The sequence below is a fragment of the Sorex araneus genome, chromosome X (genome assembly GCF_027595985.1).
Source record: "Sorex araneus isolate mSorAra2 chromosome X, mSorAra2.pri, whole genome shotgun sequence".
Classification (NCBI taxonomy): Eukaryota; Metazoa; Chordata; class Mammalia; order Eulipotyphla; family Soricidae; genus Sorex; species Sorex araneus.
Window position 1 is genome coordinate 36,833,957 of NC_073313.1, and position 13,189 is coordinate 36,847,145.

General features: G+C 40.2%; 1 protein-coding gene across 1 annotated transcript in view; it reads left to right on the top strand.

Annotated features, from left to right (window-relative positions):
* LOC101541454 (melanoma-associated antigen E1-like) overlaps positions 1-7,354 on the top strand; it is a 77,661-nt gene extending 70,307 nt beyond the window's left edge. The window contains exon 3 of the mRNA XM_055121063.1: positions 6,407-7,354. Coding sequence (XP_054977038.1) covers positions 6,407-7,354 — 948 coding nt within the window. The remainder of the gene's footprint in view (positions 1-6,406) is intronic.
* The last annotated feature ends 5,835 nt before the right edge of the window (positions 7,355-13,189 follow it).

Sequence of the window (13,189 nt, forward strand, 5' to 3'; positions counted from 1 at the left end):
CTTTCTCATGTACCTTTTGGCCATGTGTATTTCTTCTTTGAGGAACTTTCTGTTCATCTCTTCTCCCAGTTTTTTAATAGGATTGTACATTTTTTCTTATAAAGATCTACCAGTGACTTACATATGTTGAATGTTAGCCCCTTATCAGATGAGTGTTAGGTAAATAAGTTTTCCCTCTGTGAGCTGTCTTTGTATTATAGTCATCATTTCTTTTGAACTGCAGAAGCTTTAGTTTAATGTAGTCCCATTTGTTTTATCTTTGCTTCTACTTCCGTGGTCAGTGGTGTTTCATCCTTAAACATGCCTTTAGCTTCAATGTCATGAAGAGTTCTGCTTACGTTTTCCTCTATGTACCTTATAGATTCATGCCTCATATCAAGGTCTTTAATCCATTTTTATTTGATTTTTTGTGCATGGCATTTAAAAGACTTCCGAGTTTATTTTATTTATTTAGTTTTGCACGTAGCTGACCAGTTTTCCCATCACCACTGGTTGAAGAGGCTTTCTTTGCTCCACTTCATATTGTTTGCTCCTTTATCGAAGATTAGCTGATCATACACCTGAAGGTAACTTCAGAATATTCAAGTCTATTCCACTAGTGTTGTTTTAATTACTACTGAATTGTGGTACAGTTTGAAGTGGGGAAATATGATCCCTCCCATCTTTTATTCCCCAAGGACTGCTTTAGCTATTTGGGGTGGGAGGGGAAAGTATTATTGTTCCATATAAATTTAAGCAGTTTTTGATCTATATATTTAAAAACTGACATGGGTATCCTTATAGGTACTGCACTGAATATAATTCCTTGGGGGAAATTGCTATTTTTATATTAACCCTCCCAGTCCATGAGCCAGGGACCTGTTTCTATTTTCTCATGTCCTCTTTTATTTCTTGGAGAAGTATTTTGTAATTGTTGTTAAGCTAATTCTGAGGTTCTTAATTTTCTGAGGCACAATTGTGAACAAGGTTGTTTTAGTAAATATTTTTCTTCTATAATTTTCATATTGGAAAGATGGACTTCTGCATATTAATTTTGTAGCATACCACTATATTAGACAAATATATTGATTCTAGGAGCCTTCTGGTAGAGTACTTAGGATTTTTTAAGTATATTATCATGTCATTTACAAATACTAAGGGCTTGACTTCTTCCTTTCCTATCTGGATGCCCTTGGTATCTTTTTATTGCCTAACTGCTATCGCAAGTACTTCCAGTACTATATCTAATAGAAATGGCGAGAGTGGGCAACCTTGTCTTTTGCCTGATCTTAGAGGGAAGACTTTTAGTTTTTCCCCATTGATAATGTAATTTTCTATGGGCTTGTGATAAATGGCTTTAACTGTAGAGAGAGAAGTTCCTTCAGTTTCCATTTTGTTGAGAGTTTTTATCATGAATGTGTGCTGGATCTTTTCAAATGCTTTCTTTGCATCTGTTGATATGTTGATATCAAATTTGGTTTTCATTTTTTCTTTAATTGATATGGTGTATTATGTTAACTGACTTGTATGTATTAATCCATTCTTATATTTCTTGGTCTTGTATGATCTTTATGATTAATTGTTGGATTCTGTTTGGTAGTATTCTGTCGAAGATCTTTGCATCTGTTTTTATAATCCTTATTGGTCTGTAATTCTGGTTTTTTTTTTTGTGATGTCTCTATCTGCTTTCGATAGTTAGAGTGATGTTTGCTTCATAGAATCTGCTTGGGAATGTTTTTGTTTCTTCAGTTTCCTAGAAGAGTCTAAAAAGTAATGGCAGTAAGTCCTCTTTAAAGGTTTGAAGGAATTTACTAGTGAATCCGTCTGGCCCTGGGTTTTTGTTTTTGGGAAGACTTTGACTATCATTTCAATTTCTCCCATAGTGATAAGTCTGTTTAGCTATTTCACTTCATTTTATTTCAGTCTTGAGTTATAGGAGTTTGGGTTATTAGGGTTCTCTCTCTCTATGAATCTTGAGAGTGGTTTATTGCACATGTTCATTTTCTCAAAGAACCAGCTCTTGATTTCATTAATGTTTAGGATTTTTTGTTGTATTCCAGTTCATTAATTTCCACTTTAAGTTTTATTATTTCCTTCCTCCTGTCTGCTTTGGGCTCATTATGTTGGTCATTTTCTAGTTTCTTAAGTTGTGCAGTCAAGTTATTTATGTGAGCCCTTTCTTCCTTTCTGATGAATGCTTGCATAGAAATGAGCTTTCTTCTTAACACTGTTTTTGTTGTATCCCAAAAGTTCTGGTAAGTAGTGTCCCATTTTCATTTGTTTCCAAGGATCTTTTCACTTCCTCTTTGACTTCCTCTCTGACCCACTGGTTGTTCCGTAACTAGCTATTTAATTCTCAGGTTTTAAGTTGCTTCTCTTCGTCTGTTTGTGATTAACTTTTACTTTGAGTTCATCATGGTCTGAGGAGATAGTTGATATTATTTCTATGCTCTTGATTTTGTGACAGTATTTTTTGTGTCGGTATGTGATCTGTCTTATACAATGTCCCATGTGCATTGGAGAATAATGTATATTTGGCCTCTGGAGAATAAAAGAGCCTATATTCTACTAACCCCCTCTCTTCCAATTCTTTACTGAAATAAAGTACTTCCTTGCCGAAGTTTAGTCTAGCTTATATATCAGGAGATGACAAAATAGTGTTTAAAGCTCCAGCTATTATTATGTTGCTGTCAATGTCTTTCTTCAAGTCTCTGAGCAGTTGATTTAAGTATTTTGCTAGTACCTAATTAGGTGCATACACGCTTAGGAGTGTGAATTCTTCCTGATGTACAATTCCTTAATCATTAAGAAATAATTTTCACTGTCTCTTATAACCTTCAGCCTGACATCTATGTCATCTGATACTAGTAAGGCCACCCCCTGTCTTTTTGAAGGGGTTATTGGCTTGAAGAATTATTTTCCAACCTTTGACTTTGAGTCTTTGTTTGCTTTGACAGTCCAGATGTGTTTCTTGCCAGCAGTTGGGTTCAATTTTCTAATCCTACCTGCGATTGTATCTCTTAATTGGTGCATTTAGCCCATTGAAATTGAGAGCGATTATTGTTATGGGAATTTGTGCCATCTTTCTGCAGGAGTTTGGTATGGGGGGAATTGTTTGATCTTATCTTAAAGTAGCCCATTTATTTCTTCTTTTAACAATTTTTTGAGCTTATGAAGTCCTGAGTTGTTTTTCTGTGAAGTTGTGTATTGTTCCTTCAGATCTGAATGAGAGTCTGTCTGGGTAATGTATTCTTGGTTAGGCATTCATTTCATTGAGTTTTTCTTTATATCCCACCATTGTCTTTGGTCCAAGTTCATCTGATAAGACTGCTGTAAATCTTAAGGATGCTCCTTTGTATGGAGATGTTAAGAATGTAGACGTTACTGAGACCACTAGAGAAAATCAACAATCAATGGGATGATGATGATGATGATGATGATGATGATGATGATGATGATGATGATGCTTTCATTATTCTATGTATGGTTTCATCATTCTGATTATGATGTGTCATGAAATATTTTTATTTGGATTTCTTTTAGCTGATAGTTTTTGGCAGCATGCACTCTTCAGCTCTGCAAATTTCTCAGCAATGATGGCTTTGACTGTTGCTTCTTCATCTGGGTTTTCTTCCTACCCTTCTGGGACCCTGATGATTGTTATACTGTTCTTCATTAATTCATCTCAATGTTCTCTTGGCATCTGTGGTTTATTTTGAGGTTCTTTTCCATCTTCTGCTGTTTGGAGATTTTCTGCACTTCATCTTGGAGCTCACTGATTCTGTCTTCAGAAGCTGTTACTCTGCTGCTGAGGCCTTTCAGTGAGTTTTCCACTTCACATATCAGGTTTTTAAGATTTGCCATTTCTTTGTATTGTCCTCATTTCTGCTCTCATATCCCCTTGTGTTGTCTTGACCGTATGTTTCATTGTTTCTTTGAGTTTCTTATGCATCCTCAACAATTCCATTCTAAATTCCTTATCAGACAGATTATATAGTTCTTTATTACTGGTTGAGTCATCTGGGCTAACATCTTCACTCACTAAGCCTAGTTGGTTTCTGCGTTGCTTTGGCATTGTTACCTTTGCCACTTAGAGTTGTTTCTTGTGTTGCTGTGTAGTTAAGAGCCTACAGTTAAGATGTCTTGTCTTTGTATGCTTATGGTGTTTTATGGAGAGGTGAAGAAGTGGACAACTGCAGAGTGAAGCAGGGTGAACTCTTCACAGGCAGGGTGCAATCCAAACCTGGGGAGCAAAATAGCGCTCCTTAGTACAATCCAGGGTCCTGATGCCTAACCTTCCTTGAGCTTTCAGGGACCAGGTGTACAGTATCATTTTATAGGAGAGTTCTATATATTTTTATCACTTACAGAAATCGAGTTCATCCAACACATATGAAATTTATCTGCTCGGGACAGAAAGATAGTTCAGATAATAAGGCCTTACTGATCTGGTTCCAATCCCCTGCATCACATATGGTGCCCTGAGAACTACCAGGGGACATTCCTAACCACAGAGCCAGGAATAACACTGAGAAACTTGAGTCAGCCCCTTCCTCCAAAAACAAATATATATATATATTTTCACCTGCCTTTACCCTCTGGCAGTCATCACCACTTTTTTCTTAATGTAAAAGGAGGTTTTGTTTTGTGGGTGGTGGTAGTTATTTTGGCTGCTATTCACATAGAAGTAAAGACATACAATGTTTGTCTTCTGCATCTGGCTTTTTTTCATTTAGCATAATAACACCTAGTTCTTTGCACACTGGTAAGAAATAGTAAGATTTTGTCTTTTATTATAACACATCCTAAGTTCTGTCATTGGTAGGGGAAGGACAAGAACTAAGTGGGATGATGGGGAAATAACCACTCCAGAAAAGGATGATCACAGTGGAGCCAAAACATGCTTTCATATTTGGAAAATCTGATATAATACACCTTAATTGTCCATCATGTCACTGAAACATAAGTCTTTAGTTCATGAGAGATTTTATCAAGTCAGCATGGTTTGTGTCATATAATTTCATGATGTAAGGTGTAGACACTGAGCACTCTAAGATGGTACATTATGATATTCCTGCCCATGTTGTGATTCTCTTTTCAGTCCCAAACATGGATGGCCAGAAGGATCACAAGCTCACATCAAACACTAGGGTTTAGGCAGGTGGCAGTTTTGTTCTGTAGGGGTGACAGGTTCTGATTTGCAGTGGGTATAGTGACCAAGGAGTGCAAGAGTCTGTATTGAGACAAAAATAAGGACTAAATGTAATTCAGCCCAGAACCCAGGGGCATCAAACAGCTTTAGTGTCATTATCAGCCTGATATCCTGGGTAGCAGTCTATGATAAATTGTCTGTTCTTTTCTTTCCCGGGAGTTTCAGTCAGTTTATGTCCTTGGTCAGGAGTTGGGTGTGTGGGGGACTTGTCATTTGAGGTCATTTGAGGTCAGCAAAGGGAATTGTTGAATGACTGGCACGAGTCAAAGTAAGGATCATAAGTTGGGTCTGAGGGCTCTGCCCAGCCCAGAAGAGAGACATCTTCACAGTGTCTAGCTCCTACTTTGAGCCCAGGGAAACCTCAGCAAGGGGTCTCGATCTTGATCTTCCTCCCTTCCTTCTCAGGGAACTTCTCAAGAGTCTTGACTAAACACCAAGTGACCTGATTCCTCAAAAATGGGAATCACTGAGTCTTGTCAGCCACTCTTTTTAGTGCTGAAAGACTAAGGGCAAGCCTGGGTAATGAGCTGATGTGATGCCTAGTTCTATTCTTCTGATCGCAGAAGTTTGTAGAGAATGTGTTCTCAGGGGTAGTCAGTGTTAAGTCAGCAATAATACTCATCATCATCATCATCCAGAACTTTCCTTGACTCAAAGCAAGGAATATGACTGAGACTTCTAATTCATGGGCAGATAGTTGGGCTCAATCTAGATCTTGCTGTCACTCTGGGAATCCCCAGGGACGATATCTGGAAGAGATATTGCTCAACCTGTGTTCATTTGTTTTAGGAGATACTATCTTGGTGTTAGTATAAGAAGGTGGCCAAGGCCTATTAGGTGCAATATTCTACACCTCTGTGAGGACAGACCACCTCAGAACAGGAATAGTTTTCTAGATTCCAACCAATATCTGCTTACTGTGATCCCTAAGTCCTCAACCTAGTTTTCTGACTTCACTGAGAGGAGTGTTTAGTCTTCCTTTTTTATGTTCTTGGGGGACATAGCTAGCAGTAATTTAAAGAGAGCTGTAGCGCCCTTACCACTGCTGTCAAAGGACCACTGGAGGCATCTTATGTCAGAGCCACAAGAATTGCCTTGTCAGAAGTTACCACTCACATGTTCTGTTTTCTCTTTACTCAGTGATTCCCCGTTGTCAGTCGTTCTGTCCACATTCCCGTGTGCTACTGCCACTCTACCATCATGTCTCACCATCAGACAAGTTTACCCAACTCAGAAGCTCAATTTTTGGCCCTCAGTGGGTTCCAACATGGCTCCATGGTTCTGGAGGAATCCTCTGTGTCCTTTTATCCTTTGGTGACTGACATTGAGATGGAAGATATTGTGGTTGATATGGCCTGTGTTTCAGTGAGTGCTCAGAGTTGCTGCATGTCTGCAGATGCTGAGACAGTCACCTCATCAAGCAAACCAGAGGAGGACTCTGATGGCCAAATAGTGGCTAATAGCTCAGACCTCTCACAGACGATAGCCAATATCTCCGCAGTGCTCCCAGATGATATTGATAGGAAAATAGCTTTGCTGGTGAAATTAATGGTGCTCAAATATCAAGCCAAGCAGTCACTAACAAGAAAAGAGATAGCTGAGACTGTCATCAGAGAACATGGAGACTACTTTGATGAGATCTTATTCAGAGCCTGTCTGCGTTTGGAAATGATCTTTGGCCTTGAAGTGAAGGAAATGGAGCCCAGTATCCACTGCTATGTCCTGGTCACCAAATTGGGCCTGACCTTCGATGGGATGCTGTGTGGTGAAGAGGGCATTCCCAAGACCGGCATCCTGATTCTTGTGCTGGGTTTGATCTTCCTGAAGGGCAACTCTGCAACCGAACAAGAAATCTGGCAAGTGCTGAACCTGATCGGAATACATACAGATGAGAGGCACTTCGTCTTTGGAGATACCAAGGAGCTCATCACCAAAGATTTTGTGAGAGAGAAATATCTCATATGCCAGCAGATACCCGACAGCGATCCTGAGCAGTTTAAATTCCTCTGGGGCCCACGAGCCCATGCTGAAACCACCAAGATGAAAGTTCTGGAGTTTATGGCCAAGATTCATGGGTCTGATCCAAGTGACTTCGGACATTGGTATGAGGATGCTTTACAAGATGAAGCAGAGAGAGCTGGTTCTTCTACTAGCAGCCACTAGCAATTCTATTGACGACTAGCAGCAACTCCTATCCTTAGCACAGTCACTAGTGATTTCCTCAGGCATAGTTTGAAGAGAATATTGGTTAGGGAATTTAGTATGAGATGCTGCGCTGAGAAACTAAAGCATACAGCCTACATATTCTTAGCTTGTATAACTTAAAATTTATTCTTTGTTAAGGTACTTATTATCAAAATGTTTCATTTTGTATAATTTTAGTAGTAACTTCAAGACCCCCAAATTTAACATTGGGGTCACATATTGCATAATATATGTACATATGTATAAGGATGCACAATGTTAAGATATTTGCAGTTTTGTAGAATAGTGAACATAGCTCTTGTTTAAATATCCAGAATAAGATAATATGGCATTGTTCAAAGAATTTTTTGAAATGTTAAGTAAGCTTTAAGATACTTGGTTTTAAGAAATTTTTTTAAATGTCAGTTTGGTTCTTTCATGCTTTTACGTTTATTGCTGTATAAAGTTAAATGGTAGCTCTGAATTTGCTTGACCTTTCTTTTTATGGATGCGTGAGGAATATATCTCATCATATGAATTCCCTGCTTACAGCATCTTTTAGTTCCTAATCCTTGTTTGGATATTTATTCTTTGGAAATCATCAAAGCATGCTTGATATTATAGTATAAACAAATATCAGAAACTGCCATTTTATTTTTCTATGTAGTTTGGCAACCCTTAGTTGGTAAGGTATCTTAATAACTGAAGGGAAATTGAAAAGAGTTAGCAAGTGAATATATTGATACTGTATGAGATTGTGAGGCATAAATGCTCTGGAGAAAGGAACTTTGGGAAAGCTATTCAGTTATATATTCAGTTACATTTGGATGTTGGGTGTTGTGCCTTCATATGGTGTATTTCAGAGTTGAGATCCAGAAGGCTGAATCTTTGTAGTTATTTTAGTATCATGGTTTTCACAGACGGAAATCTTTACCAGGACAGGAATATAACTTATTCTGTGATCTAGTCCTTAACCCACTGAATACTATTCACAAACTAAATATTTTGAACATCTCTTAAAAGGGGTATTTTCATGGATAACAGGGAATTTTTTTTAAGCAGCAGGCTTTGTTTTGTTTTGTTTTGTTTTGGGTTTTTTTTTGGGTTGGTTTTGGTGCCACTACCAGCACGTCCATTCTCGTCAGTGCTGTGGAAACATATGTGGTGCTGGAGATTGAACTCGAGTGGGTCACATGCAAGGCAAACACGTTCAACCCGATCCTGTCTCTCTGGCACCTGGCCAGGCATTTTCCTTTTTTTCTGCAATGGAAAATCCAGAGCCTACCCTATTTGGTTTTTCTCGAGGTAGAGGGCAAACCCAGCATGCTGAGGGGTTACACTTGGCTCTGCACTCAGGATTTTATCCTGGCGGGCTCAGGATACCATATGGGACGCCATGATCAAACCCCAGGTCAGTCACATGCAAGGCAAACGCCATACACAATGTATAATCCAGCCAAAAAAAAACTACCCTATTTTTAAAAAAATACTTTAAATTTATTATATCCATTGTAGCAGCTGTGGTCTGAGAAAAGCTTCTACTCTTCTGGAGTTGAAGTTAATGAAAATATGAAGTGGTTTGAATACAACAGAAACTAAGGAGGAAAGAATGATTCCTTGTCACAATTCTAGGGATTACAAGTTGCATAGGGGAAGTAATATCCTTGCCCCATTATTGAAGAACACAGCCTGTAAAGGGATGTATTCACTAAGGTTTACTTGTTAAGCATCATTTTTTTAATTGAGTCACTGTGAGGTACACAATTCATGATAAGAGTTTCAGTCATATAGTGTTCCAACACCCATCTCTAAGCAGTATTTTTGCAGATTTGTTATCCTGTAGTACTTCCTATTCTCTGATACATACTGAAGTTTTAAAAAACAAAAACAAAACAAACAAACATACCAAAAACAACCACCTTGGGGGATGGAGCTGCAGTTTTTATTGAAAGTCAATTACAGGGCCTGAGCAATAGTACAGTGTGTAGAGTGTTTGCCTTGCACACATCCAACCCAGGTTTGATCTCCAGTATCTCATACTGGGCACTGATAGGAGTAGTTCCTGAGTGCAGAGCCAGGAGTAACCCCTAAGAATTTCCAGGTGTGATCCTCCCCGAAAAAAAGCCAAAAAATAAAAGAAATTCAGTTACAGTAATGACTGTTAGTTAAATATTCAGGGTATGCCACACTCTTTACATATATCATACTCTTTGTCATAGTCCAATATGACCAGAGTTGTTAGTTGTCAAAGAGTTTATCATCCACAGAGCTTGAGACTACCGAAATTCCCAAGTGTGATATTACGATATTACCAAGGCTAGAATTCGGATCTGAATTCTTTTAAAGCCATCTCTGTTTCATTTTGCGAGAATTACGTTATAAATGTTTGGCTTCTTTCTTCACACTCCGCTCAGCCTTCAGCTTGAAAGAGGTTACTTGCGTCAACATGTGAGTGAGTCCTTGAATCTCTATGCAGATTCCTGCGAGTTGACAGAACCCAGGAAAACAGCAGGGGATGGGACCTACACAGTGATCTTGGACCTTTGTATGGAGACTACCTATGGGTCTGCAGTGAGGAAGACCTTGGCCTTCTGTGCATGTTGTTCCCCTCCCTAGGAGTCAATGCTCTAAAATCATAGAAGAAGCGGCTGGTGGCGGCTGGGAAAAGCTAACTAGAGGCTGCTGTCTCAGAGGCCGCTGTTACTTAGAGGTGTTACTCCTGTCAACCTCAGAGATGAGCTCCCTCCGCCAGCCCAAAAGGACAGAGACACCCAAGCCCTGAGAGCAGAAAGGACCCAGAGAGAGGATGCAAGGTGCTACCTGCTGGAGGGTACACTGTGGTGGCCCAGACCCCTCAGAACCGTGAGGGTGGGGGGTGCTGAGAGGCATGGACTACCCTGGACGCCCTAAGAAAACAGAAAGGGGGCTAATGAGACAACTGGAATGTGTGTGGTTCCAAGAATGGTAGAGTTCCCCCACAACTTGCCTCTTTTGAGGAGTTTGATTCCTACCCAGACCCTAGGAAGAACTGACTGTGCCCTAAGCCACAAGGCAGAACCCAGGACCCCTGTCAGTTGGTGACGATGGTGGGACAGGAACTCCCAGCAGGCTTCGTAGCTCACCCGCAGGGCCCGGCATGCTCTTCCCACTCGAGACTTCATAGTCTGCCTTTGGATTGGTCTCTTTTCTCACTGCTCCATAATGTCTCTTGGGATGAAAAGGACCCTAAAGCTGAAGAAAGGTTTAACATGATCATTACGTTTGGGAGTTGTCTGTGGGTTTCATTTACCTTGACCACAACCCCAGAGGTCTTTGAAAGCTGACTTCCCAGGCTGGCATTTTTTTTGTCTGCCTCTTGCTCTTTGACATATTGCAAAACCCCATTGCCCACCTCTGCTGCATCCTCCTCCAAGGCCTGCACCCAGGTCCCAGGGAAACAGACTAGAATGACCTGCCCCTCCCCTGACTCAAGAGTATTCCAACTCCCTGGCAGACAGATCCTTCCCTCACCATAGAACCCCACTGATAGATAGATCCTATTTTAGGTGGAAGGTAATTCCAACAAAGACATTTCAAGTTGGTCATCATGACATCCAGTAGATATCTTTAGCACATTCTAAAGTGATCTTCAAGAGCTCTCATCAAATATCTGCCTGCTGTAGCCAAGATCTTCCAGATTCATTGCACTATTCCCAAGACACAGTATTTTACTATTTTCAGCAAAACTTTTATGATACTTCAACAAAAACTAACATTCTCATTTATTTCAATGAGAACAATAATTTGGATGTTAGGGCAAGATGAGTCTGACAGGGAGAGGGGGTTAAGGGGATTACTGGACATTGGTAAGAATATATCATGGACTAATGCTGTCAGATATAAAGATTTAAAGTCTCCTAAGATACTGAGCTTATCTTGGCAGTTACAAAACCAAAGACTCTCCTATAATTGGAGAGAGAAGTACATAAACAAGCAAACATCAACGGTCTCAGTCCTGTAAACTCTAGAATTCATCAAAGACATATAATGGTATTATTTTGGGTTGATTGTATTGTTGCTTATAGCTGATAATATATTTTGTCATCACTTGTCATTTTTAAGTGATAAGCATTCTTCCCAGCATGCCATTTTTTTTTTGTTTCTTTGTGCTCAGGACATATTCCTAGCTCTGTACACAAGGATCATTCTTCATGGGCTCAGAGGACCATAGAAGGTGCTGGGGATTGAACCATATCAGCTGCATGCAGGAAGTGACCTGCCCGCTGTACTATCTGACCCCAAGAATGCCACTTATGCTAGCATTGCACCCATCCACTTTAGCAAAAAATACAGGACCCATTTAAATTTCTGGCAGCTTTACTCCATCCAGGAGTCCACACTCAGGGGAGGAAGATGAAATGAGTTTCCAAACCTTAAGGCTGCTTCTTGCTTTGTCCCTTCACTCATACCATACAACTGGACAGGAGGCTATATCACTGTTTGCCCCACCCCAGCCAGCAAGTGTTAGAAGGCTGGTGCAGGGACACTTTCTCTAAGACTCCTTCATGTTAATAGTCTGGGCTTATCCTATTGAAAGGGTTTCCTATACTGCACACCCCTCTACTCGTTTGTCTGAAAAACAACAACAACACGAAAAAACCCAAAACATAAACCAACTTTCAAAGTCCAGCTTGGTCATAGAATTCCCACATCCAGAACAAAAACCTATCAGCTGGGAAATTATGCCCCTAACTATAAGATTCCTCAGTATTATCTTTAGATAGTATAGATAGTAGATATGTTTGTGTTGCTGTTATATTTAAATACCCCTTGCCATTTCTCAAGAGTGAGTGTAAAAATTCTTTGCAGGGTAACAATGACTTCTGCTTGCCCATTGCTAGGGTGAAAAAGCCAAAGATCTTTTCAAAGTTTAAATTTCCCCGCACCGTGAAACAGGTGGGAAACCAACAATGCTTTTTAAAATCTATCTTTCTCTCTGTCTCTCTCTCCCTCTCTCTGTCTCTCTCTCTCTCTCTCTCTCTCTCTCTCTCTCTCTCTCTCTCCCTTTCTCTCTCTCTATCTCTCTCCCATTCTCTGTCTCTCTCTCCCTCTCTCTCTCTCTCTCTCTCTCCCTCCCTCCCTCCTGCTCCTGCCGCCCCCACTATTGCCTGCCTTGCATGCACTTGACCCAGATTCAATCCCTGGCAGTACACATGGTCCCCTGAGCTTACCGCACGTGATCCCTGAGCTCATGGTCAGGAGTGAGCACTGAATATCATAGACCATGTGTGGCCCCAAAACAAACCAAATAGTTACATATGATTATATTTATATAAAATTATTATACTATAACTATAGTTTCAAATAGGGTACAATCCAGAGTTTTGCCCAGGACACTGGAGTGTCTGTTGTTTTAACAACTAAAAATTTATGCACCTATTTTGGACTGTATGGTGGCACTGGTGCAGTGGAAAAAACAAGAAGTAGCTTCTAGGACCTAGTTTCTTATGTGAGTTAACATGAAGGCAGTAACACTGTAGCACTGTCATCCCATTGTTCGATTTGCTCAAGCGCACAGTAACACCAGTAATGTCTCCATTGTAAACTTGTTACTGTTTTTCGCATATCGAATACACCACAGGTAGCTTTCCAGGCTCTGCTGCGGGGGCAGAATACTCTCAGTAGCATGCCAGACTCTCCTGGAGGAACAGAGGAATCAAACCCTGGCCAGTCATGTGCAAGGCAAACGCCCGTACCCACTGTGCTATCACTCCAGCCCCATGAAGGCAGTAAAAAATCAAACTCTGGAAACAGTCAAAGGTTTCTGAATGCACC